The sequence below is a fragment of the Manis javanica genome, chromosome 4 (assembly GCF_040802235.1).
Source record: "Manis javanica isolate MJ-LG chromosome 4, MJ_LKY, whole genome shotgun sequence".
Classification (NCBI taxonomy): domain Eukaryota; kingdom Metazoa; phylum Chordata; class Mammalia; order Pholidota; family Manidae; genus Manis; species Manis javanica.
Window position 1 is genome coordinate 110,925,479 of NC_133159.1, and position 26,834 is coordinate 110,952,312.

At 41.4% G+C, this 26,834-nt stretch overlaps 1 protein-coding gene and 1 long non-coding RNA gene across 2 annotated transcripts in view; both read left to right on the forward strand.

The window, feature by feature from the left end:
* LOC118972192 (uncharacterized) overlaps positions 1 to 7,203 on the forward strand; it is a 67,981-nt gene extending 60,778 nt beyond the window's left edge. Inside the window, exon 4 of the long non-coding RNA XR_012130384.1 lies at positions 7,189 to 7,203. This is a non-coding gene — a long non-coding RNA (uncharacterized lncRNA). The remainder of the gene's footprint in view (positions 1 to 7,188) is intronic.
* Positions 7,204 to 10,675: 3,472 nt separating this feature from the next.
* Positions 10,676 to 12,402, forward strand: KPLCE (KPRP N-terminal and LCE C-terminal like protein). Its single transcript, XM_017673436.3, has 2 exons — positions 10,676 to 10,791; positions 11,606 to 12,402. Exon 2 carries the CDS (start codon positions 11,627 to 11,629, stop codon positions 12,272 to 12,274), a length of 648 nt encoding a protein of 215 aa, XP_017528925.2. The 5' UTR covers positions 10,676 to 10,791; positions 11,606 to 11,626; the 3' UTR covers positions 12,275 to 12,402.
* The last annotated feature ends 14,432 nt before the right edge of the window (positions 12,403 to 26,834 follow it).

Sequence of the window (26,834 nt, forward strand, 5' to 3'; positions counted from 1 at the left end):
GGGGAGGGGCGCTCGGGTCCCGCCGGGCTGGGGCTTGTATCTTACCCCCTTCACAAGGCGCTGGGTTCTTGCAGGTGTGGATGTGGTCTGGATGTTGTCCTGTGTCCTGTGGTCTCTATTTTAGGAAGATTTTTCTTTGTTATATTTTCATAGCTCTATGTGTTTTTGGGAGGAGATTTCCACTGCTCTACTCACGCCGCCATCTTGGCTCCCTGTTTTGTGAGTTTTTTATAACTATTTCCCATTTACCTCTACTATTCTATTTTCTTAATTATCATTAACTCAAATAATATAGTCATACATGTTTCCAACAAGCACTACAAATTTTGCTTGGTGTTTTATTAATTACATAGATTGTTCTTCCCTTAGAAGTGAATGGCATGACTCCATAATTCAACTCTTTTATAGGTCATTTTGTAGTTTCATTTATATGGGTCTTGTGTAATTTTTACTCAGGTGATTTCCAAATATTTCTCATTTAGCAACTTTTATGTAAAGGGCCAATTCAGCTCATAAATTCAACCTACTATTTGTTTATATATAACATGTGATCAATTCAGAGAAATTTCTTACTAATTCTAACCACTTTCAAATGAATTATTTTCTTTTACCCTCTAAGTCTATAATGTTCTTTGTGTCATTCTTATACATATATGTCTGTATTATTTAATTTGTTAGAATTTATAATAGTGATTGGTACACTACAAATTTTGTTCAATTACAACAAATTGTTTCATCATCTTATAGATAATCCTTTCACCCTAAATTTTCTAAGACTTTTTTATTGAGATCTAATATTTAAATTTTATTAAAATATATTAAAGAATTTATTGGGACAATTATGCATATATTTTGCTGACTGACATTTGAGGTCTTTGAAACAGATTCTTAGTTGGGAAGGAGCATAACCAAAGAAACTGAGGTGTGGAGAGATGTTGTTACTTATGCAAAGCCAGGAGTGTGGGCAGTGATGATGTAGGGGCCAGGACTCCGCTCCCACACACATGGCCTCTGCTATGTACAGAAAGGAGGCAAACTTACTTACAGTTATTGAGTTATGAGTTACTTATGATCTGTGCCCACATTTTTCCTTCTCAATCTTCTCTTCCTCCTGTGGTCCATCCTCTACAGCAGTCAAATCAGAGATCTAATTGTTTCCCCTGAGTTCATTCTGTTAGGAGAATCTGCCTCTGATTCTGTATTTTTCCCATAGGACTCTAACTGGTTAATACTGTGCAACATCTGAAGTAATCATGTATGCAAGTGGTCACAGTCCAGTTTTCCTATTATTTTTTTCTTTTTTATTAGTTATTTTGTTTATGATGCTTACTTGTGTGGGCATTAGTGAATGCCAAAGGTTTAAATGAAAATAATTTAGCATTTAATTGAGAGCATGTTGAGCATTAATTATTTTGTGAATTGAAGAAAGGACTGCTATATGCTCATTTTGTTAAGAAGCCAGAGCACTTCTTTATGCACTATGATGCTAGTCTCCTACAGGAACATAGTATGACAACCTTTGCTCTCATTCTTGTACCTTCTTCAAACTCACTGGATGCCTTCCCTCTTCCAGGGAGTGTCTACAGATTTCTTCACCTACCAGTGATTTCTTCCTCTTTGTCTAGAATGATCAATGGTTTTTATCTCTGGCAGTACATTATAACCAACTGGTTATCTTTTAAAAATACTGCTGCAGAAAACTCTATTCTCAACAATTCAGAATCAATTGTTCTACTCTGGTGTCCCAGCATCATTTTTAAAGGTTATCTACTGAGAAACATTAGGATAAACCCAAGAATTTGCCTTCAGTCACACCGTGTCTACTGTTTTCTCTTCTGTTGAGGGTCAGTGTTACTATCTAAATTCTCAGATGTTTCTGCTTCTCTCTCCAGTTTGGGAGCTCCTTGAGTGAAGGAGCTAAAGTTATGTGTCTTTTTCACAGACTGGAGCAGTGTTGGTCACAGATTAAAGGTCCAGATGTGGTTGAGTTATGTTCAATTGTTCCCTATAGCCATGATTTTATTCCTATTTCCATGAGACTCTCATCTGAGTTTTGAATGCCATGAAATTGGGGCATTGTACTAGTGAAGAGAGATGGGGTGACAGAAGGACAATCATAGAAAGATACTTCCCAGGAAACTCTTTTCCCTCCCACAGCCCAACACAGGCATTCTAAATTAGTAGATGAACTTACCACAAAGGTAGTTAGTTCCTAGTCCTCTAGAGGAGAGAATGCAAGCTTGGAATTTAGTCATCATCCTTGTGCTTATTATCAAATTCATCATCACCAGCATCAACTTTGTCATCATTAGGCATCTCTTTTCCATAGTAGATGTTTCTAGGTATGCCTTGTGAGAAGGTATATAAATAAAAATGTCTTAGGGAAATGTATGAAAAAAGTTGGCTACCAAAGGAAACTTATCATAAGTGGGAACAGCCAGCACTAAAATTTTCTCAACCTAGGTGTCTATGGTCTGGGGTAGCAGGAAAGATTTCATTTTTGTGAGGTTCTTGCTTTCATTTTGTTGTTTGTTTTTGCTTTTTAGTTATGGGAGGATTTCCTTCTGTATACTCACTTTCTTGTATGTTAAGAAAACTCACTTGTTTTCTTTATGGTTACCACAGTGTATGTGTGTTGATGACTCTATGTGCATGCACATGAACAAGAGAAAGAGAGAGGTACATTGAGGGAGATAGAAGGAGGGAGGGAAAGAGAGAGATGATATGGAAACAAGGAAGAGGAGGGAGAAAGACTTTCTCAGAAAGGTTATAAGCCAGTAGAAATATGGACAGGATGACCAGGCCCCTTAGTAGACTTCATGAGACAGGGCAGAGTTGTAGCACAGCTCTCGACAAAAGTCAACACACTCCCATATATAAAACCAGTTTATATCCTCACCTCCATAGGATAAACTAAGTACAAGTACAAATATGCTAGCCTGTGAGATTCAATCTGAGGGACTCTTAGAGTAGCAGTTCTACAAAAGATTTTGCTGTATTGACTAAGGGAGTATATTCCCACATACAGGTGCATGGACTTGACCTAATTAAAATTAAGGGCAATATTTACTCCAAGGGAGTGGACTGAGGCCTGGAAAGTGGTATGTTGGTAAATGTTTAACAAGGGGGTTTCCTGGAGGGCAGGGAGAATAGACATGAATTGTTGCCAGTTTCAGTGGTGTGAATATCCCCATGATGGCAGGTTTTAAGTTACCAAATTGATGGCACTGAATGCAGTATTGGGAAGGGATGCAATCAACTGGCTGTCCAGTTCACCACTGGGCACTGAGACACCACCCCACATGTGACTGGACCTGTTAGGAAGAGGAACCTCATGGCACCTAATAAACCTTGCCTAAAACTCACTGGAGCCCAAACAGAGGTATAGGTCTACACCCCATGTGGTTAAAAAGCTCTTTCTCAGGGCTATCCCTGAGGTGAGTTTGACAGTGGTGGGAAAGAAGGGCATTTGCAACTTCTCAAAAAAAAGAATTTCAGAGGACACAGCATGATAATTATCTGGAGGCCATAGTTGAGAGAAAGAGTATGACTTACAGAATGCCACAGAACTTCTCCCTTAAAGTCCTAACTCCAAGTGGGCAGTCCGAGAGTTCCCACTTCCAGCTCAGTGTGGAAAGAACAAAGTCAAGGGAATGTCAGCAAGAACCCGCATGTGCTTTTCTTATACAACAGCCATATCCTGCTGTTTCCAGAAGCATGGCTCACCTGAAACCCAGCCCTGGAACCCATGTACAGTGTGTTCTGCTGCCAGCATTTCACCTGCTCATCCAATCAGAGACATATCTGTGCCTAAAATGAGGGTGAGCATTTCAGTGGAATCAGGCGGTGCTGAGAAGCATGAAGCGTAGAACTGAGGAGTCACTCTGGGACAGGGGCAGAGTAGAGCATGGACGAGGAGGACAAAATGGTGGAGGACAGAAGGTCAGGACTAATGCTAGCTCTGGACAAAGCAGGGACTACCTGAGTCACGTGTTCCTGCGGTCAGAAAGCGGAGTGATAAGTGACCCAGAACTGCTGTAGCCCTGCAATGACTGGCCTGCTAGTGCTGAGCTTAGTGCTTTGAGGGAAGCTTTTCCCTGACTGTGTAGATCCCAAATCATAATCTACACACAAGTCGGGGGATAACAGCTCTTCTGCCAATTTTTGAAAAATATTTCTAGTTATATTCAAGTACTTAATATTGCAACAGACTGAACATGATTTTGAAATGACATGAAATATCCATTCTAATATTTCAAATATCACTTGATTTATTAGTTCAGCAGACATTTATTAAACCCTTAACAATGAAAGACTGTGGACAACTCTGGAGGCACAAAACTAGACATACTCATTGTCTCAAATAGCTTTCTGTCTATGCCCATATTTTAGATAATCCTCCCCAATTTCAGGGAAGGATTTCAAAAACAGGGAAGTTTTAATGGCTCTGGATATTGAGTTTCTGGGTATGCTTCTATTTTTGTCATTTAAGTTGACCAAAAATCTCACCAAGATGTCCTGTCAGCAGAACCAGCAGCAAGGCCATCCCCCTCCCAAGCATGGCCCCTAGTGTCCTGCCCCTATATGCTCCCCAAGGTGTACTCCCAAAGTGCCCCGTAGTCTCTTCCTGCTGTGGCCTAGCTCCCGGGAAGGCAGGGCTTGCCCCACTGGCACAGACACCAGAGTGCTACCTGCTGTGCCAGTGGCAATGGCTCAGCTGTTGCCATGGGTCTGGGGGTTCTGGCTGCTGCTCTGGGGCTGCTGCTGGCTCCAACCATGAGGACCATGAGGAGCAGTATTGGAAGAATCAGAAGACAAAGGTTCTATTGCAGGTTGATGTTTTACCCCATTATCCCTCATAGTTCCTCTTTCTGGTCCCCAATCAATTGCATAAACATGCAAGATTTGCCAAAAACTCTATGCGTTGGATTTTCCTTTTGGTCTCATGCCAATATCTACATTTTTCAGATTGTTGAAAATATTCTAAAGAATGTACTTTGCAACTGTAGATTTACTTTCAAGTCTTGACTTGATTGGTGTTTTTATTCTATTTGTCTTCTCTGAATAGGAAGACAGACCTTTACTGGACTGGAGAAAAATCAATTAATGAAATTTTAATTAATTTTTAATATATGTGCACATCTAAGAAAATCTACAATTCTGCAATTTATGTGGGAAGCCAATACCTAAGATTTGATTAGAATTCCAAGATAAGTATAACAAAAAACGTATATTGGCAGTGGGTGGGGGAAAATGACGTGATGTTGGTCAAAGAATGCAAACTTCTAATTAGAAAATGAGTAAGTTCTGGGCATCTAAGGCACGACATAGATGATTGCAGTTAACAATACTGCACTATATACTTAAAAGTTGGTAAGAGAGTAGATCTTAATTGTTCTCCACATAAAAAAGAAATGGTAATTATGTGACATAATGGGTATTAGCTAACACTGCAGTTGGTATCATATTGCAATGTATAAGTGTATATCAAATCAACAAATTGTATAATTTAAATGTATACACTGTTAATGTCATTATACCTCAATAAAGCTAGAAAAAATATTAGCCATGAAAAATAACTGTTGCTCAAGTGGTATGGATAGAAGATCTTATTAAATAAAAATATACTTACTATTTCATACAATCATCTTAGGGCAATATTTCTCTCTTTCTCCCTCTTTCCTGATGTTTTCAAGAGAATTAAGTAATCTTAATTCTGTGTCTGACAAGATAGTGCAGAGATACCCTCCCTTAGATCCCACGTCTCTGTTCCAGTGAGTATCTTTGTCCCAGGCTCAGCTCTGAGACCTCCACCAGAAATCCCCTGCACCATTATTCCAGTGACAATCCAGGGTTCCTCCTAGATCATTGGGAGATTATACTGTAGAATGTCAGGCCAAAGGACTGGCGGGGACATTTATAAGCTCAGAGCTCAGCCCCTGTATTTTGACTGATGCCCATAGAGAAGGGAAGAAATTTGCTCAAGGCCACACATCCAGGCAGGAGGAGACTCTAGACAAGAATTTCTGAATCCCATCCAGGGCATGTTCCATTACAACAGTGGCCACTGAACAGGCTTGCTAGTGAAAGCAAGTCACCCTCACCTGGCCTCATCTTTGTCTTCCTCCCCACCTTCCAACACCACCAAGATTGCCACAGTGGAACCAGTGCCAGTTCTCTAAGGGGCATCCCCTACAGAACAGTGTTTTCACATAGACAGGGGAATGTCAAGCAGGATTCCCACTGTGCACATGTGAGTCATTGAAACATGGCAACCCCAGCCCCATCTGCCTCACAGTCCCCACGCTGTGTCTGGGCCAGGAACGCAGGGCAGGACAGCACTAGGTTGCATAGGCCAGTGAACATTGATGCCCAAATATTCTTTTTTTCTGGGAGTGGCCCATTGGGGCTGGTTTCCTCAAACTTCTGCCAGCCCTTCCCTAACTCATTTATTCTCTTACCACATAAGGAAACTAGTCCCTCAGGCTTACCGTCCACTTTGTAGAGCTGTTTAATTGCATTTGGTCTAAACAACCACCTCCTGAGATTTTCAGTAGAAACTGCCTCATCTTTGTGTTTTGAGTGGGATACAGGAAAGTTCCGTGTTCTTCTCATATTCCACTGGATCAAATCACCTCTGGCACCTCTACCTCCCAGCTGTTGCATCCATCCTCCCAGAGCAAATAGCATAGCCTCCAAAACCTCCACACAAAGGGCCAGCTGCGATCCTATGAATTTATGCTTTTTCTTGCCAGTGAGTACCCTGTTATCATTATAGCTCTGCCAGTTCCCTATTGTGTGATCTTAAGTAATTTGCTAACCCTTCTGAATCTCAGTTTCCTTATGTGTAAAATAGAGACATTAATAGTTAGATCATGTTGATGCCAGGGTTTTTGTTCGCAGGGTTGAAGAATGAACTTCACAAACACTCAAGGTAGGAGAACAAGGCAGAGGCTTTTATTTAGAAAGAAAGCAAGAGGACAGAGATCCTGGCTCAAGCCAGGAGGGGACAAGAGAGTCCCGGGGCTGGTGCATTGTCTAGGAGTTTTATAGGCAGTTGAGAGACAAAGGGCTAGGGATGTACACCTGCTAAGTGGTCTCTGAATGTTTACCTTTGAAGAAACACTAAGTTTCTTATTAGTCTTCCTGGCTATTTACAAGAATTTTGTTGCTCTGATTTCTTCCCAGGATAGCAACTTCCTGGTCTAGGAGTATATGGCTCAAGACTGCCTACTTTGCCAATATGGAGGTTCCTCAAAAAAACTAAAAATAGAAATACCATTTGACCCAGGATTCCCACTCCTTGGAATTTACCCAAAGAATACAACTTCTCAGATTCAAAAAACATATGCACCTCTATGTTTATCACAGCACTTTTTACAATAGCCAAGATATGGAAGCAACCTAAGTGTCCATCAGTAGATGAATGGATAAAGAAGATGTGGTACATATACACAATAGAATATTATTCAGCCATAAGAAGAAAACAAGTCCTACCATTTGCAACAACATGGATGGAGCTGGAGGACATTATGCTCAGTGAAATAAGCCAGATGGAGAAAGACAAATGCCAATGGTTTCCCTCATTTGTGGAGTATAACAGTGAAGCAAAACTGAAGGGACAAAATAGCAGCAGACTCAGAGACTCCAAGAATGAACTAGTGGTTACCAAAGGGAAGGAATGTGGGAGGGTGGGTGGGGAAGGAGGGAGAAGGGGATTGAGGGGTATTGTGTTTAGTACACATGGTGTGGGGGGTCATGGGGAGAACAGTGTGGCACAGAGAAGGCACATAGTGGATCTATGGCATCCTGCTGCACTGATGGACAGTGACTGCATTGGGGTATAGGTGGGGACTGATAATATGGGTAAATGTAGTAACCACATTGTGTTTTCATGTGAAGCCTTCATAAGAGTGTATATCAATCATACCTTAATAAAAAATAAAAAAAGACTGCCTGCTTTGCTTCCAAGTTTGGCTGAGTTATTGCCTGTTTGTTAAAGAATAACGTACTTTTTAACAAGTTGGGTTTTAAAATACAATCTAATTTTCAATATGGCATCCTTCCTGTTTTTACTACGTTGTTTTGGGCTTGCTTGCTACATTGCCCAGGTTGCAAATCATTTGTTTAGGGCTGGAGGAAGAAAAGTAGCACCTGGGTAAAGTTAGAAAAACAAGCTGGATCCCCCAGCAGGCCAAAGCAAATCCCACATGGATTATCTTGCTTTGTTTTTTCTGGAGGCCCTCACCCTACTCTGTCTAAGCCCATGGTCCCTATCTCAATGTCATTCATCTGCTGAAAACATTCTAACGACCTCTCATTCTGTTCCTGGTAAAAGCCCAAGTTCTTATAGTCGCTTTCAAAATGATCCACAGATTCAACCTCATGACTCCAACTGCTTACTCCCCTGACGTCATGTCCCACACTCTCGCCCCCACAATCCCCTGCCTTGCATGCACTTCTGTAGTTCACTGGACACTCTAGGCAGACTCCTCCTTTAGGATACTTTGCTCTTGCTTTTTTCTCTACACAAAATGTTCTTGTCCCATATGCCCATGGGACTAACTTGCATACCTTCTCTGAGTCTTTGTCCAGATATGACCTCAGGGAGGCTTTCACGGGTGACACTGCCTAAAATGATAATTCACCCCCCACTGCCACTCCCTGTCCCTATTCCAAACTGTATTTTTTCCCATAGAGTTTATAGTCATCTAACACATTACATATTTTATATATATAAATCTCCCGTTTTCTCCCATCAGGGTATAAAGTCTGTCAGAAAAGAATCTTCATCTCTCATTCACTGCTCTATCCACAGTGCCTTATTCAAGGGCTTGGCATACTCAAAATAGACCTGTTAGATGAGAAGATAGTATATTTCTTACTCATTTTGTTTGTCTTCTATATTTCCTTATTAGAATAAGTTCAAGGAGGCAAGAATTTTTATATTTTGCTCACATCTATTTTCTTAGATCTTAAAACTGCTCTTGGGACATACTAGGCTTAATAAATATATTCTGAATGAACAGTCCCAGCAAATATCAATGTGAAGCAAAGCATGTGCCTAGTATGTGAGCAAGTACTAAGGAAATGCTGTTAGGTTTTGTTGAATTGGTACCCTTGCTGGGGAGTGTTACAAGCCCACCAGACACAGGAATGACAGGAGGAAGTAGGAAACTTTCCACATCTGGGGAAGAATCTTCCCTTCTTTTGTCCTCTAAATTGTTCAGGGACAGACTTTGCAGGACCTGACTTGAATTAAGGAAGTATACGTGGACTACTGGGGGCTTGCATTTTCTTTGTTTAGGAAACTGGAACCTTGAAGTTTGTGGGTCCTAGGGAAACTGGGAATCCTTTATGGACAAATGCAGTAGCACCATTTACCTGAGAGGCCCATGGGGCATGGTGGGGGCCTAGACTGGCTGATCTGAGTGGCAGGCGAGAACCAGTACTAGGCTCAGGATCAAGATAACCTTCCACACTGGGCAACCTGACATGGCTCTGTGAGAAAAGTACGGGCTCTGAAACCAGACAGGCTTGGGTCCAAATCATACTCCAGTGCCAACCGATGGGGTTACTTTGGTGAAATAGGCCTCTGGGACTTAGTTTCCTCTTCTTTAAAAATAGGGTTAACATAGTCTTCACAAGGTTATTGTGAAGATCAGGTAAAATAACACAAGAAAAGAAGCTAGGACAGTGTTCAGCACACTAGCACATAGGTGCTTAATATATGTCATTCCCATCTTTCTCCTTATATGCTGCATTGGAGAAAGGACTGGAGACAGAGATTCAGGCACAGTGCTGTGTCAGAAATAAGAGGCAAAATGTGGTGAGAAACACCATGGCTTATGAGAGGAGACTGAATTCTGACTTACTTGCTTTGTGACAATGGTTAACTTTCTTAATCCCTCAAGGCCTCAGTTGTAGGGCCATTGTAAATTTATGTACCCTATGAACTGTTTGGTACTAAAAACATTCGATTGCATATTAGATTCTCCTATTATTGTTATCATACAGTGTTCATTTGACTGGGTTGCCCCTTGTACTGGATTCTTGGGAAGTCTGTTAGTGAGGTCCAGAAAGCTGGTATGGGAGAGATCATAGGACTAACAGTGCAGATGGGGGAGGTCATGGGGTGGGTGAGGAGAGAGAGCCTAGATGTGGAGCCTGGGGTCTGAGGTCATCAAGAACACTCCACGTTCCCAAATAAACTTTGAACAGCCTGCCAGTCCATGGAACAAATAATTTCTTGAGGGTGTTGCTACCGTATGGAGGCAGATACCAGTGGGCCAAACTCTGTGCCCTGCAGCCTAGACTAGCAGGAGCCTCTGAGGAAGCCCTCAGAAAGAACACACCACTTAGGCTGGGAGGATGCAGTGTCGCTTTCTACACAGTGAAAAATTAAGATGCTAGCCACATCTTGGAAAAGTCCATGAAGACTAAAGTGACCTAGAACCAGCTTCACAGGGACAGATCTCATAGGTGTCTCACCTCTCATAACTTCTAGAAAAAGAAGACTGACTTATTTCATGAAGAAGGCAACAGGAATCATTTATCTTGTGTGTGAGAAAATTCAGTGTCAAGCAGAAACATGCCCTGCCTCTGACTAAAGAGCCAAACATACCAGGGAGGAATCTTTGCTAATGCAATGCTAGCCCTCATCCTCGTGATCTCTGGTGCTTCATTCATATGACATTAAATTGCCTCACTGCTGCCCTATAAAAGGTCTCCGTAACTGCCAGTTCCTCAGATCACTGGCTTCTTCCAGTCTTGCTCCTATCAGCAAAGAGGGTAAGTCTATGCCTGGGATAACAAACATTTCTAGAAAGAGCATTGGTGAAATTGGTGTGGAGAAGTGTGGGATGAGCATGGTCAGGACTAGGCACTGAGGCCAGCTGCTGAAGGAGCTAGATGGCAACAGCTGGTAGGAAGAGTAGAGCCTGGAGAATGTGAGGAGAGGCAGAGGTGCAGAGTGTTAGTCCTGTGTGAAAAGGGTTTTTCAGAGAACTGGGTTGCTGCCTTCACCCTCTCTGAGTGGAGTTGTGTAGCCCTCACTTGAGTCCATTAATGAGGTGAAGTGACAGTCCAGCTGATCCAAAGAGCAAATGGTGGGAACTTCTCAATTTGGCCTTGTCAGGCTCATCTTGAAACTCATATTGGCTCAGGGTCTACTGGTAAGAATTCATCTTCCTTGGGTACTGCCTGGCCAGGCAGGAGGATGAAGGGAAGCCACTCTTGAGAGAATTGGCAGCAAGGGGAAATCATCTGGTAAACAGTTTCCAAAGGAGAATTCACGGTGCAGACAATGCAGTGAGAAAAAGAGGCTTGGAGAGTTGGGTAGTAGAAAGGCAGACATCACTCTTTTAACCTCTTCCTTTTTCCTTGTGGAAACTAAGGCCTAGAGGTGAGCTGTGACTTGTTCATAAAGCACACTGCCAGGTAGAGGCACAAGAGCTGAGCCTAGGATCCCTGGCTCTGAGCCCACCCTAATGACAGATCTGGTGTCTGTGACCTTCTCAAAATTGCTGCACATCACTCTATTCAAACAGGAGGCAGCAGGTTTCCCTGGAAACTTTCCTAGCTCTGATGAGACCTTTCTTTTCAGATTTTTCAAAGCCACAGGAAGATGTGTGACCAGCAGAAACAGCTACAGCTCCCTCCATCTTGTGTGAAAAGTTCAGGGTTGGGAGCTGGAAAAAGTAGCAACTGTGCCTCTGTAAAATATGCAGTTCCACGCCAAGTTCAAACCTTCATGAAATGCCCAGGTCCATGCCCAGTTCAAACCTATGTGAAATGTGTGACTCCATGCCAGACTTATGTGAAATGCCCAACTCCATCCCAGACAACTTACGTGAAATGCCCAACTCCCTGTCAGACCACCTATGTGAAACGCCCAGCTCCATGCCAGGCCCAGACATGCTATGTCCAGCGCCCTTCTCCTTGCCGGACCTATGTCCAGGCTCCTGCAAGTGGCTCAGTTGCCCACTGCTGTGCCCCTGACCCATGTTCTGCTCCCAGCTCCACCAGCTACTGCTGCCTGGCTCCCCAGACCTTTGGGGTGAGTCCCCTGAGGCGCTGGGTCCAACAGCCTCAGGACTGCAGATCAGGGTCATCGGGCTGCTGTGTGGCATCTGGGTGCTGCAGCTCTCCACCCTCCAGTTCTGGGTACTGCGGCTCCAGTCACTGTGGTCCTGGGTGCTGCTGTTTGGGAATCATTCCCATGAGGTCCCGAGGTCCAGCATGCTGTGATCATGAGGATAATTGCTGCTGTTAAATACATAAGACCAGCTCTGCTCTACCTTCTAGACATTCACCAGCCCCTGGCTTTGTTTCTTTATTTAGGCAGCCTGCCAGAGGTAATGTAACTCCCAAACTTTGGCAACAATAAAGCTTTGAATGCAATTCACAGTGACTTGCTGTTTGCTTGTTTGGTCCACGTGTATGCTTTTCTAACAGAAACTCTTCTGCCTTCCTCTCTTACTCTTTTTTCTCAGCAAGAGGGAAAGTCTGCATGGACATGAGCAAGCAGACAGAGCTGATGCAATCCCAGCCTGGGATCCCTTTGTGTTCTGGAATGCTGTAAATTAACTTCCCTATGCAAGTTAGCTGGAAATTTTGGAGGCTAGGATGCCTCCTCACCCTCTGATTAGTCTGGGGAGAGGATTTGGCCATGACAATTCACTCGTGATAGCATGCTGCTGTGATAAACTCAGAGTTCAGGTCTCTGGATGTTGCAGGGACTGTGAAATCACATCTGCTCAAAAGTGATGATGATGTCCCTGCTGTTGTGCGAGTGGCTTGAACTCATGGTGGACTTCATGGATCACATTTTCTCATTTGATATGCCCTCCTGAGGTCACACGGTAAATGACTGATGGGAGGCGGGGACCCCTGAGGCAGGCAGACATTCCCTGTGTTGGGCCTGGGGAGACTGCACTGGTGGTGAGTGAGAGGTCTCCAGAGAAAGGTGAGCCTCACAGGACAAGAGTCCAGATCTCAAGACACCCTTCTTCATTGCCATTTCTTTCTCCATTGCTTTGCTAACACTGGAGGGCTTGGGGTGGATTCTTATAACTAGAGAGTATAAATCCACACTTTAAAATAGGTAGAGGGATAAGTGTTGTCCAAAACAACCTCACAAGACCTGGTCCATGAGGAAAGAACATGTTTGGTGAATGCATAAATGAACATATAAACAAGAGCAGGGAATCTTGTGTTTGTTTCTAAGCACTCTCTGTTAGTCACCCTGGGACATGCACAGAAAGTCATGTGGATTACTTGTGCTGCCTCTGAACATCTAAATCACCAGTGGCTCCATAAATCACAACCCACCATTCCATCCAAACTCTGTGAACTTGCAGCCTAGTCACTGGAACTGGGAATAGCCTTGCCTAGTGTTGCAGGAGCTGGGGAAACTGCGGAACCAGTGGGGATACATTGTTACACTGCTTTAAACTCAAGCACCCTGGTATTTTTCTGCATTCTTAAAGCCTTAAAGAAAAACTGTCCCTTTTCTTGGCTTGGCTTCCTACCACACTAGAATCATGATTTCCTCTTGTACCACCAAGTGGTACCTATAATGTAGGAAGTCAGAATTCTGCTTTTTCTACAATTAACATGAGCATGGGATGCTTTTTTATATTTATTATTTAAAATTAGATAAGTACTGTGAGTTATATAAACCATTTAATAATATAGATATTTATGGATAAAAATTAAAAGTATCTTTTGATTTCCAATTTCACACCCTTATCCAGGGATGTGACCATAATGAGTTTGGATTATATTCATTTAGACCTTTGTCTAGGTATTACTTATACATAAACAACAGAGAGCTAAAACTTCCTGGAGCTTGCTGTGGCCTAGTTTCTGCACAGAATGGCATCCCAAAAGCCCAGCCCAGCCCAGCACTGATTTATCAAAAAATAATGTAGGCAATCCATTCAATAACCCATAATGATGCTGGGGTTCTTGCTCACGAAGCCGAAGAATGAGCTTTATAAACACTCAAGGTAGGAGAGCAAGGTACAGGCTTTTATTTAGAGATACAGTGAGAGGACATAGCTCCTGGCTTACACCAGGAGGAGACAAGAGAGCCCGTGGTTGGCTCATTGTCTAGGGGTTTTATGTGCAATGATAATTTTCAGGAATGAGGGTAAAGGGTTAGGGGTGCAGACTTGTTAAGTGGTCCCAGAATGCTCATTCCTGATGAGGAGATTTTCAGCTCTGATTCTTTCTCAAGATAGCAGTTTCCCTCTGGGAGCATGCCAGTTAAGATCGCCTACCCTGCCCCCAAGGTGATCTGGGTTGTTGCCTGTTTGCTGAAGTAAGTTAAGAATCTTACTTCCTAACTTCTTGGGCTGTTTATAGTTGGGTTTGCTTACTAAATTAGTCATTTTCCTAGGTTGCAGATTCCTTGGTTAGGATCAGAGAAGGAAATATAGCATATAGGTATGGTTAAAATAAGATGGGCCTTTCAGCAGGCTAAGGTAAATTTTAGTGTCATGATTTAAATTGATACAGTGAAGTCATGGGTTATGCTGAGACAGTTTTCTTTATCTGCAGAATACTCAAACATTCCAGGCTAAGTTACTGCTGGCCTTTTAATTTTTTTTTTTTTTTTTTTTGAGAGGGCATCTCTCCTTTTTATTGATCAAATGGTTGTTAACAACAATAAAATTCAGTATAGGGGAGTCAATGCTCAATGTACAATCATTAATCCATCTCAAGTCTAATTCTTGTCAGTCTCCAATCTTCTGAAGCATAACAAACAAGTTCTTACATGGTGAACGAATTCTTACATAGTGAATAAATTCATACATGGTGAACAGTACAAGGGCATTCATCACAGAAACTTTCAGGTCAAATATGAATATTCGTTTGATTTTTGTACTTGATTTATATGTTGATCCACATTTCTCCCTTTATTATTATTATTATTTTTATTTTTAATAAAATGCTGAAGTGGTAGGTAGATGCAAGATAAAGGTAGAAAACATAGTTTAGTGCTGTAAGAGGGCAAATGTAGATGATCAGATGATCAGGTGTGTGCCTATGGACTAAGTATTAATCCAGGCTAGACAAGGGCAGCAAAACATCCACGGATGCAGAAGATTTCTCTCAAAGCAGTGGGGGTGAGGTTCTGAGCCTCACCTCTGTTGATCCCCAAATTCTCACCTGATGGCCCCCCTGCGACTGTGCCTGTCTTAGATTGTTCCTCCCTTGAGGAATCTTACCCGTCTCTGGCTAACCAGTCATCTTCCGGTGGCCTTTTAATTTTAACTGATCTCACTGAAGATGTCTATATTCCTAGTCTGGTATCCTTACCCTAGAGAGTTACTGTGACTCTGACTTTGTGTAATGCTTATCACAGACTTTAAATTGGGACTTCTTTGCACATTGCTACATTGTTCTTACTGTAATTATCTTGCTCTGCTTTTTCTCCTGAGGCCCTCACCTTACTCTGCCTAATCCCTGTCTCAATAACACACTTCTAAAAATTGCACTTTCTCCCCTCTTCAATTCTCCCATATCCCAAAGATGCTTAGGAGCCTCTCACTAAATGTCCTCCAAATGTTCTCTAACATCCAGACAATGTGGCTTCTTTTATCTCTTTCTCCCCAGGCCCTTCCTCTGCCCTCCCTACCTGGTTCAGGTCTGGTCCTGGTTGTGTAGGCTGAGTCTGTCTGACTCCTTTTTACTTTTCTCTATAGTTTACCCAACTCTGGATTCTCCACTCCAGAGAAAGTGACAAAGGAACAGAAACCTTTCCTTTTTTCTCCTGTTGTTATAACTCTTTCTGGCCCATTGTATTCATTTTGTGTAGGGAGGAGAGAAAGCTTACAAAGCTTAAAAGGCAAACACAGAGTTCTGTTTGATAGGTAGTGTGTTAAAGGAGTAAACACAAACATTAGGCTTTCAAAACATTCAGGGTTTGTACCTAGGAGCATCTCCCAGTGAACCCGACCCCATGGCAAACAGGACCCCTCTCACAGGTCTCAGGGTTAAGAAACCCTAACGCACCTTGATGAAGTTGGAAGGTTTAGAGGTAACTTCTGTGTCTGATTTTCATCCATTCATCTAATAAATATTTATTGAATATCTATTTTGTTCCAGGCACATCTCTACTATGGTGGAGTTTATAGAAGAGAGGGAGATTAAATAATCAAATAATCTAGGGAATATATGTAAAGATGCACAACTATATAGGAGGGGAACCAGATGCCCTTACAGCTGGTAATATGTAAACTTTACCTGGTCAGGGAGATCAGAAAAGTCTCCTTTGAGAAAGTGCAGTTTAATCCTAAGGTTGAGTAGGAGTTAATTATAGAGTGTGAGGGAAGACTTCTCCAGGCAGAGGCAAGAGCACAAACAAGGACTGTGTGGGAGAAGGGAGCCTGACAAGAGCAAGAAGCTGATGGGAGGAAGGGAAGGCCAGCAGGAGGGCCTGGCAGGTCCTGCCGTGGCTGGCATAGTGAAGGCATCCATGGACCCATTGCAAGGTCTCAAGTAGGCCGGTGATCCATATGATTTGTGCTTATTAAAGTTTATTTTTCTCTGTATAGAAATAAACTCGTATTTTTGCTCTATATAAAGAATAGTTAGAAACACTTGCCCAGACGCATCACTCTGTGACTGGCTCTCTCTGAGCCCTGCCAGACATAGCTCTCCTCTTTGAGTCTAGTGCACACAGCTGCCGAATGACAGCTTGGGCAGGGCTGTAAGTGAGGTTTCTTCAAGCGTGGACATCAGGTGGTCTTTGCCTCCCAGCACAAGGACCTTCATATTGCATGATACAGAGATACTCTTATCTCTAAAATTGATGGGGTAGAAAGGTTCAGAATATTGTTTCAGGACATTTTTAGGCTAACCAAAAAGTCTATCATACCCTATTTTTTATAATTAAAAAAAATCTGATGTACCATTTCTCATGTAAAATAATCCGATTTCCTGATTCCTGATCTCTCTTCAATATTTATAGAGGGCTTACTATGAGTGATTTAAAGGGAATGGCAAGTCCAGAACAGGATCCCAGCCCCTGGGAGACTGGGACAGTGTCCTTGGACAGGCTGAGAGGCTGCTCTCCTGGCATCTCCTGTGAGTCTGCATCCTTCACAATTTTTCTGGGGTAGAAAAAAATCTACTGAGTAGAATCCTAACCCCACTTCTCTGTGCAGTATAATTTTTAATGATGTTTTCTCTTTCAAGAAAAAATCTGCCAAAATTACTGAAGCAAGGTTAACACATACATATAGAATTAATAATATTTCCCAAAATTAATAAATAAAAATATAGTCATATACATCCAAATTTTTGTATCTTATAATACATCATATGTATTAACTATGAATGTATGGCCAATATTATTAATACCTATAAGAAAAGCAACTCAAATCTATTTATTCTTCATACCTATGGAGAAGGACAGACACAACTGTTTCATTTATTGAGAGCCTGCCATGTGCTGGGCACTGTGCAGTTACTTTACATGTGATGCTTCTCCTCTTGAAGCAGTGAAATGACTGATCCAAACTGCCTGCAAGTGTTGAGGGAGCAACAGCCAGTGTTGTGGTAAGACTGGGACTTTTGAGTCTGATAGGTCCTTTTAGACACAATTACTTCAGACAAGTAATAAGATTTTTTCACCCAGAGGGGTCATGTTGCATAACACTGTCTAAAATACTGCTGGACACACATGTACACATATTAGGTCTACTATATGTTAAACCATTTTCCTGTCCCTAGTTGAGGGAGCTCTGTCAATTAATCTGAAAGACAACTTAGAAAGTGGCAACCATAAGAGAGTCCAGATATTACACCAAACATACACGATCAATTAATATACAGTAAAGGAGCCATGGATATACAATGGGGAAATGACAGCCTCTTCAACACCTGGTGTTAGCAAAACTGGACAGTTACATGAAAGAGAATAAAACTGGATCATTGATTAACCCCATACACAAAAGTAAATTCAAAATGGATCAAAGACCTGAATGTAAGTCATGAAACCATAAAACTCTTAGAAAAAAAACATAGGCAAAAATCTCTTATACATAAACATGATCAACTTCTTCATGAACATATCCCCCTGGGCGAGGGAAACAAAAACAAAGATGAACAAGTGGGACTATATCAAGCTGAAAAGCTTCTGTACAGCAAAGGACATAGAACAAAAGGCATCCTACAGTATGGGAGAATATATTCATAAATGACAGATCCAATAAAGGCTTGACATCCAAAATATATAAAGAGCTCATTCACCTCAACAAATAAAAAGCAAATAATCCAATTAAAAAATGGACAGAGGAGCTGAGCAGACACTTCTCCAGAGAAGAAATCTAGATGACCAACAGGCACATGAAAAGAAGCTCCACATCACTAATCATCAGAGAAATGCAAATTAAAACCACAATGAGATATCACCTCGCACCAGTTAGGATGGCCACCATCCAGAAGACAAATAACAACAAGTGCTGGCAAGCATGGGGAGAAGGGGGAACCCTTTTGCATTTCTGGTGGGAATTTATATTAGTTCAACCATTGTGGAAAGCAGTTTGGAGGTTCCTCAAAAACTTAAAATAGAAATAACATTTGACCCAGGGATTCCACTTCTAGGAATTTATCCTAAGAATGCAGCAGCCCAGTTTGAAAAAGACATATGCACTCCTATGTTTATTGCAGCACTATTTACAATAACCAATAATTGGAAGCAACCTAAGTGTCCATCAGTAGATGAATGGATAAAGAAGATGTGGTACATATACACAATGGAATATTATTCAGCCATAAGAAGAAAACAAATCCTACCATTTGCAACAACCTGGATGGAGCTAGAGGGTATTATGCTCAGTTAAATAATCTGGGTGAAGAAAGACTATTATCAAATGATTTCACTCATCTGTGTAGAATAAGTACAAAGAAGAAACCGAAGGAGCAAAACAGCAGCAGACTCACAGAACCCAAGAATGGACTAACAGTTACCAAAGGGAAAGGGTCTGGGGAGGATGAATGGGAAGGGAGGGACAAGGGGGGAAAGAGGCATTATGATTAGCAGACATAATGTAGGGGGTGGGGGATAGGGGGAGGGCTGTACAACACAAAGAAGACAAGTAGTGACTCTATAGCATCTTACTATGCTCATGGACAGTGACTGTAATGGGGCTTGTGGTGGGGACTTGTTAATGGGGGGAGTCTAGTAACCATAATGTCACTCATGTAACTGTAGATCAATGATACCAAAAATAAAAAAGAAAGTCGCAACTATATCAATGGGAAATATTATAGAATCCTCATGGCTTGGAATTTTATAGTTCTAAAATAAAATACAATGAGAGAAGGTTTTCTTTATGCATAAAATTATGTAAATGTGAAATCTGCCATTTCAAATATCTCCCAGCCTCTCCCAGGCTCTGCCACAATTGTTTCTGTGACACTGAATAGCCACTTCACATCTTTGGCCCTTAGATTCATCCTCTATAGTAGGCCCTTGATAAATGAAGCTGATGAGATGGTCACTAAGGGCCTTCTCTAGTTCTGACAGTCTGTAGTTCCAAGACTTTGAATCTTCCTCAAAGTTCAGAAAGAGTATCTTTCTAAGAAAATGGAAATGGGGCAGAGATTCAATGGGCAACTAGTTTCATCCTTAAAAGGGCATAGACAGTGGGGCACCCAGACAACAGCTCTTTTTTTGGACTTAGTGTTTGACAAGAAGGGGCAGTCCAGGCCAGGTCTTCAGACATAAGTCAGCTGGGGAAAATGTCACAATCAGATGTCATCCCTTGTTGCTGTTGTAAGCAGCTCCCAGTAACCCAGCTGAAGGTTGCTGCTGGCCTGTTTAGCGAGTTGGCTGTGAGACAGCTGGGTGTTGGAGGGGGCTCAGCCAGGGTGGAGGGAGGGGTCGGAATAGAATGTATAGCTCCAAAAGGCTGAGAGAGGCAGACAGTGATTAATGTTCTCAGAGATTCTCGTGGCCAGCTCTCATGTTCAATCTACATGGACCTTTACTGGGAAACCTGTTCATCTTCCCTACTAGACTAGGGCTTATAGGAGCTGGGAACTGAGTTCTATTTGATTCAGTGTCCCCAGAGCCTAGCACATGGTGTAGCTCAATAGATTCTGGCCAAAAAAATTCTTCACTTATGTGTTCATCCTATGGGAATTTCCTGTATTGTCTGAACCCAGTCTGATTACCTCAGGAACAATAGAGAGGACTCAGAGGCATAGCTCTTAGGGACTTCTCAGACAGAAAAATGCCAAGTTAAATATTATCTATGGTTCACTGAACCTGTGCAGTGCAAAGACCCCATTTATCACAGCTCTAACCTCCAGATCCACAGAGTGGCCTGCCCCAACCCCCACCCTATCTGGCTTCATTTTTCTTCCTAGACCATGTTATTATTGATATATGGTCAATAATGACCATATATTGATACTATATCACATATTCATTCATTTGTCATTTTGCATTCGTTCTATGTTGCTCCTCAAACCTCCTCAAAGGATTGGAGATACAGTCCCAAATCCATTATGAATCTATCATACAGCTATGGGTTGATGCAAACTTTTACCTTAAGAAATCGTTGATTTCAACTTTTATCAGATCTTAGAGTCAAAATCTCTTTAAAGGAGCTTAAAGGGTCATAGCACTTCTGTGTGATATCCTAAATGGAGAGGTTCTTTTGTCCACCTTTATTTCAGTATGATTAACAAATAAAATTTGTATATATTTAAAATGTATGAAGCAATGTTTTGATGTGATGTGTAGTGAAACGATTACCATGATCAAGCTAATTAACATATCCATCACCTCACATAGTTACCATTTTTTGTGTGCATATGGTGAGAACACTTAAGATCTACTCTTTCTGTAAATTTCAATACACAGGACAGTATTGTTAACTATAGTCACCATCTTGTACATTAGACCCCCAGAACTTTTTCATCTTTTAACTGAAAATTTGTACCCTTAGACCAACATCTCCCCATTTTCCCTACCCACCAGCCCCTGGTAACCCCCAATCTAGTCTGTTTCTGTAAGTTCAACTTTTTTAGATTCCACATATGAATGAAATCATGCACTATTTGTCTTTCTGTGTATGGCTTACTTCACTCAGCATAATATCCTCCAGGTTTGTCCATGTTGCTTCAAATGGCAGGATTTCCTTCATTTGTAATGCTGAATAAAGTCCATTGTGTGTGTGTATGTGTGTGTGTGTGTGTGTGTGTGTGTGTGTGTGTGTGTGTGTGTGTATGCAACATTTATTTTACCCATTCATCAATTGACAGACAATTAGGTTGTTTCCAGATCTTGGCTACTGTGAATAACAGACTTCTTAGACTTGCTGGCTACATGAGTAGGTCAGAAAAAAATTGCTTCACTCACTTCATATTTTCTGGCATGTGTCTACAATGAATGAAGAGGGCAATGGAAAAGAACATATACTCTTTATTTCTGGGTGGAGCTTTCTGACCATGTCTCCTGGGTGAGGACAGGCATCTGACTTTAGAAAAGGGAGAAAGTACAACTGTTGTCCTGTGCCCTTCCTTCATTCTCCTGAATCCTCATGTTCATGACTTGATACAAATTCACATTCCTGCAAGTGTCTTAAAAAAAGCCAGGTATTATGCATAATTCAGAGTGAGATGAGGAGAGAAACCCTCAACATTTATTTACTTATTTTTATTTTTTTATTAAGGTATCATTGATATACACTCTTATGAAGGTTTCACAAGTAATACAATGTGGTTATTACATTCACCCTTATTATCGAGTCCCCTTCCATACCCCATTGCAGTCACTGTCCATCAGTGCAGTAAGATGCCACAGAGTCCCTATTTGTCTTCTCTGAGCTACAATGGTTCCCCGTGACCCCACACACACCATGTGCAATAATCATGATACACCACAATCACCTTCTCTGTCCCTCCCCACCCCTCCCCTTCAGTAACCACTAGTGCCTTCTTGGAGTCTGTGAGTCTGTGGCTATTTTGTTCCTTCAGTTTTGCTTCATTGTTATACGCCACAAATGAGGGAAATCATTTGGTGTTTGTCTTTCTCTGCCTGACTTACTTCACTGAGTATAATACCCTCTGGCTCGATCCTTGTTGTTGCAAATGGTAGGATTTGTTTTCTTCTTATGGCTGAATAGTATCCCATTGTGTATATGTACCACCTCTTCTTTATCCATTCACCTACTGATGGGACACTTAGGTTGCTTCCATATCTTGGCTTTTGTAAATAGTGCTGTGATAAACATAGGGGTGGTTATGTCTTTTCAAATCTGAGAATTTGTTTTCTTTGGGTAAATTCCTAGGAGTGGAATTCCCAGGTCAAATGGTATTTCTATTTTCAGTTTTTGAGGAACCTCCATATTGCTTTCCACAATGGTTGAACTAGTTTACATTCCCACCAGCAGTGTAGGAGAGTTCCCCTTTCCTTGCATCCTCGCCAGCATTTGTTGTTGTTCCTAGTCTTTTCTATGTTGGCTATCCTAACTGGTGTGGGGTGATGATATCTCATTGTGGTTTTAATTTACATTTCCCTGATAATTAGCGATGTGGAACATCTTTTCATGTGCCTGTTGGCCATCTGAATTTCTTCTTTGAAGAATTGTCTCTTCATATTCTCTGCCCATTTTTTAATAAGGTTATTTGCTTTTTGATTGTTGAGGCATGTGAGTTCTTACATATGTTTTGGATGTTTAACCCCTTGTCAGATATGTCATTTACAAATATATTCTCCCATTCTCTCAACCTTTATTTAAAACACACATGAATATTTTAAGAAGGGTGTATTAAGCCTCTTTGTGTCAGGGGAAACCATTCACTTATTGTAACTATAAAGTTTCATTATAATTATATTTTAAAATCACTCCTTTTAAGAATCATTCTACTTTTAATTGTGAGTTTGACAAAGATATATTTTAGAAGGAAATAAATCCTTAATATTATAAAAAGTAATGGGAAATGGTCATTAACATAAATTCATTTTACACAATCCTTGTCCTAGCTGCGTCCATCAAATTATGGACATGCAACCATCACTAATTTCAATCCCATTGTAATTTTCACTAGTTACAAAAACATGCCCATGAGAATCATTACCTTCTCTGAACTCCTATAACTCTTAAAATCATTCCTTCACTTAGAAAGCAATATGTGGCCCTTTAATTCTATGTTAGAAGCATATGTGTAGATCTCTTACCTACATCACTTTGTATTACTGCCTTTTCTCCATTTTTCTCATATTCCTCTAGAAACTTTGCACTCCCAGATACTTCTTCCCTTGCACATCTCTATGTCTCTCTGTAGCTATCAATGTAAATCTCTACTTTTCTTCATCCACCTTTCCCATCTCCACCTCTGTTCATTTGCATTGTTTATATCATACCTCCAGTCACACCTTTGTTTCATAGAGAATAGCTTTATTTGGAACCTCATGTTAAAGTTAGTGGAGTATTTGTTTATTGGCCTTCTAGATGGTAAATTTTATAAGACCATATGTGAAGATAAGAGGGATTTCTGAATCTCTGAATCCCCTTTATTACCTAGTGCAATACTTTGCACATAGAATGGGTTTCATAAATGTGGAATGAGACACACCTAACTCTCATCTTTTTTCCATCTTTATTTTCAGAACTATCCACCTACGGACCCAGTTGGGTCTAAGAAAAATAAGACTTCTGTAATATCAGTTCTCCTCTATGACAAGGAAATCTTGCTAGACAGAATGATGCCCATTAAAATACCAAAACATGTGAAATAACCATATTAATCAGCATAGTAGTAATACAGTTGTAGAAAGTGCTACCAGTTTTTGAGTTCCAAGCAACAAGTGTAGTACTATGCTCAGTGTTTCATGGGGCAATATTTCATTTTATGTTTACAGATGAGCAGAACTATGATAACTATTTTGCAGACAAAGAAACTGTAACTTAGAAAATATAATTAACTTGCTTAAGACAACATAGCTTGCCCACAAAGCAGTAGGGATGCTAATTTCAGTCTCTTTGACTCCAACTGTCAGGCCCTCTTCTTTCAGTCCTTTGCCTCTCCAGTGTCAGCTCTAGCTTCTCTTGACTGGATGTATGATTACAGTCAGTATCATCATCACTTTCATTAATTACCATTGGCTTTTGAAAAAGCCTTTCTTAAAAATCCCAGTGCCATTCAAGGTCTCCCCTCTTTGAAGTGCTGTAGTTCTTTGAATCAATACCATTCATCTCATATAGCCAACTTTGCATCATGACCTTATTTGGACCTATATGATAACATTGAAATGGTGCTTACTTCATTTTATTTTTTTTCTACTTTGTTATTCATCTATCTCTTAAGCTTCTTGAAATAGTAATCTCTGCATTTTCTATCCTTCTTTCCAAATTATAAAGCTGTTTCCAAAGTCACCAATACTCTTAACATTGTTAAAGCTAATGGATTCCACCTCTATAGCATTTGACAGTGTGAGTACCCTCTTTGTTTTTTTAATTCTTTTCTTATTTTTCCAATGCCATGATTTTCTCCTCACTCTTCTGTTAGGTATCTCAATTTTCCTTACTACATCCCTAAATTTTACATCTTTGCCCATTGAAAGCTGGAGTATGCCCAGTGTTCTATGCCTCATACTGTCTTTGTGTGTCTCACTTTTCTTTTCAGCTATGTGCTCTCACATAGTGACCTTATCCACTCACAAGTCTTCAAGTAGTTATTTAATTACCAAGGAATCAATTCAGTTTGAGTTAGGTGGTGCCCTTCATATACGCTCATTAAATCCTGGCAAACCCCTATCAGAGGATTTCTCTGCTCTCTAAAAACTGCCTTGGCTACCATATGGTCTCCTTAAAGTTTATGAGGTCTTTATTAAAAACAGTCCAACCCTGTGTTTATTTATTAGTAGAAGTTCAAATAATGTCAACTTAAAGAAATCCATTGATGTTTTTTGTCTTGTCTCTACAAGTACCTACCTGTAGAATGCAATAGCTCAGTGATACAGCTGTTCTTATTCCCAAGCACTTTCAGCTTTCACCCTCAACTATGAAGTAAAAAGCCTGTTAGAATTTTCAAGCTCAAAAAAATACTTGTCTCACTCTTAACCCCTGCATATGTCAAGACCCCTCTTCCTTCAGATGGCAGCACTGTAGCCTCCATGTGCCCATGAATTCCAAGGGTCATGAGACTTCTCAAGGCCTTTACTTTCATGACTCTTGTAAATTCCTCCTGCTCTACATTGTGCCCACCTAATCTCATTCCCACAGGGCTATGCTCTCAATACCCAGTATTAGTGGAAACAACAATATACCTCCCTGGGAATCGGTCTTACTCTGTCTCCCTAGAAATTCAGGAAGCCAAAAGGTAGCCATGCTGTTGCCTGATTCTACCCCAGTGCCTCCTAAGCAGCTGCCTTCCTTTTTCTGATGTTCTTTTTCTGATTTTCTTCCTAAGTTTGTTGTGCCAGATATTGTACCACATATATGGAATAAAGAGGAGTACAAACATGTCCTGCCTTTAAAGGTCCTCAGGCTCAGATGGACATGTGGAAAAACCATGAGACCACACCGAGGTAAGAGATACAGGAACTTGAACAAAAGATCAAGATCACATGGCACATAATCACATTCATCGTTTACATAGTCCTCCTCCAAGACCACAAGCTCCTAAAGACAACTTGTGTCACTTTTGTGTTGCTATCTTGTAAAATTTTGGGTCCCAGATAAACAATACATATTTATTGACCTAATGACTGAATACATAATGTGGAACGACTGGCCTGCAGCAGGCCTGAGGAGCAGATATCTGTCAGTCTCTAGGTTTCCAGCATTCTTCTTGGCCCTATGCAGGGAATGTGAGGAAAGTCACCAAATCCCAGGGTAGGAAAAGGAATGCCCAGCATAGAGGGTTTGTGCCTTACTCTTGCAGCCCAGAATGAAAAGGCTCCAGGGCTGGGCTCCTTGGGCCTCAGCCCTGTCAGAGACAGCTTCTGCCTCCTCCAGTGACCAGGTGAGTACTTGGTGAAAGAGATTCCAGAGGGTAGGACTGCAAGGAGGGAGGGGCAGAAGGAGTCGGGGAAGCAGGAGCAGCGTGAGGGATTCTGCAACTCACAGATGCTCCTGGCCTGGGCTTCTCCTATCAGTATAATCACAATAACCTCTCCTGACTTCTCAGTCACTTAAATATGTGACAAGAAGACTACCAGCCAGAAATATTCTAGGTTAAGGAGAGAAGGGCAACAAGAAGAACTGCACTGTGGTCCCTGGAGAAGAGGAAGAGAAGAAGGAAAGAGTAGCAGACAGAGGGTGCCCCTACTGTTTGGGTCATCCTCCTCCAGCAAGTGATCTCAGATATGACAGGTGCTGCCTGGAATGCTTCATAATCTTATCCTCACAGGAAATATTCTGAATTATGGCCAGCGATGCTTCCAGGTGGGTGGGAAGTCTTATGCAGTGTGGACACTAGGACCCATATAGGAGATTAGCCTGCATCTTTGACTGGGAAAGAACAAAAAGGAAGACAGAGCTAGCTTTACTGTAGTCAGTTTCACTTCTTTTCAGATTCTAGGTTCTGTTTAGAGATCACAAAGTAGTTTTCCTTGGGTGAGGTTTAAGTGAAATCCAGGGTAACAGACACATCTGCTTCTCATTTGCACACTAATGGTTTTTTGCATTTCTCCTTAGGTTTATTGACTGCCTTTCTAAAATGTCCTGTCAGCAGAGCCAGCAGCAGTGCCGACCCCCACCAAGTGTCCTATCCCTATATGTCCCCCAAGTGTCCTCCCAAGTGTCAACCTCAGTGCCCAACCCCATGTCCCCCTCCAGTGTCTTCCTGCTGGGCCATGGACA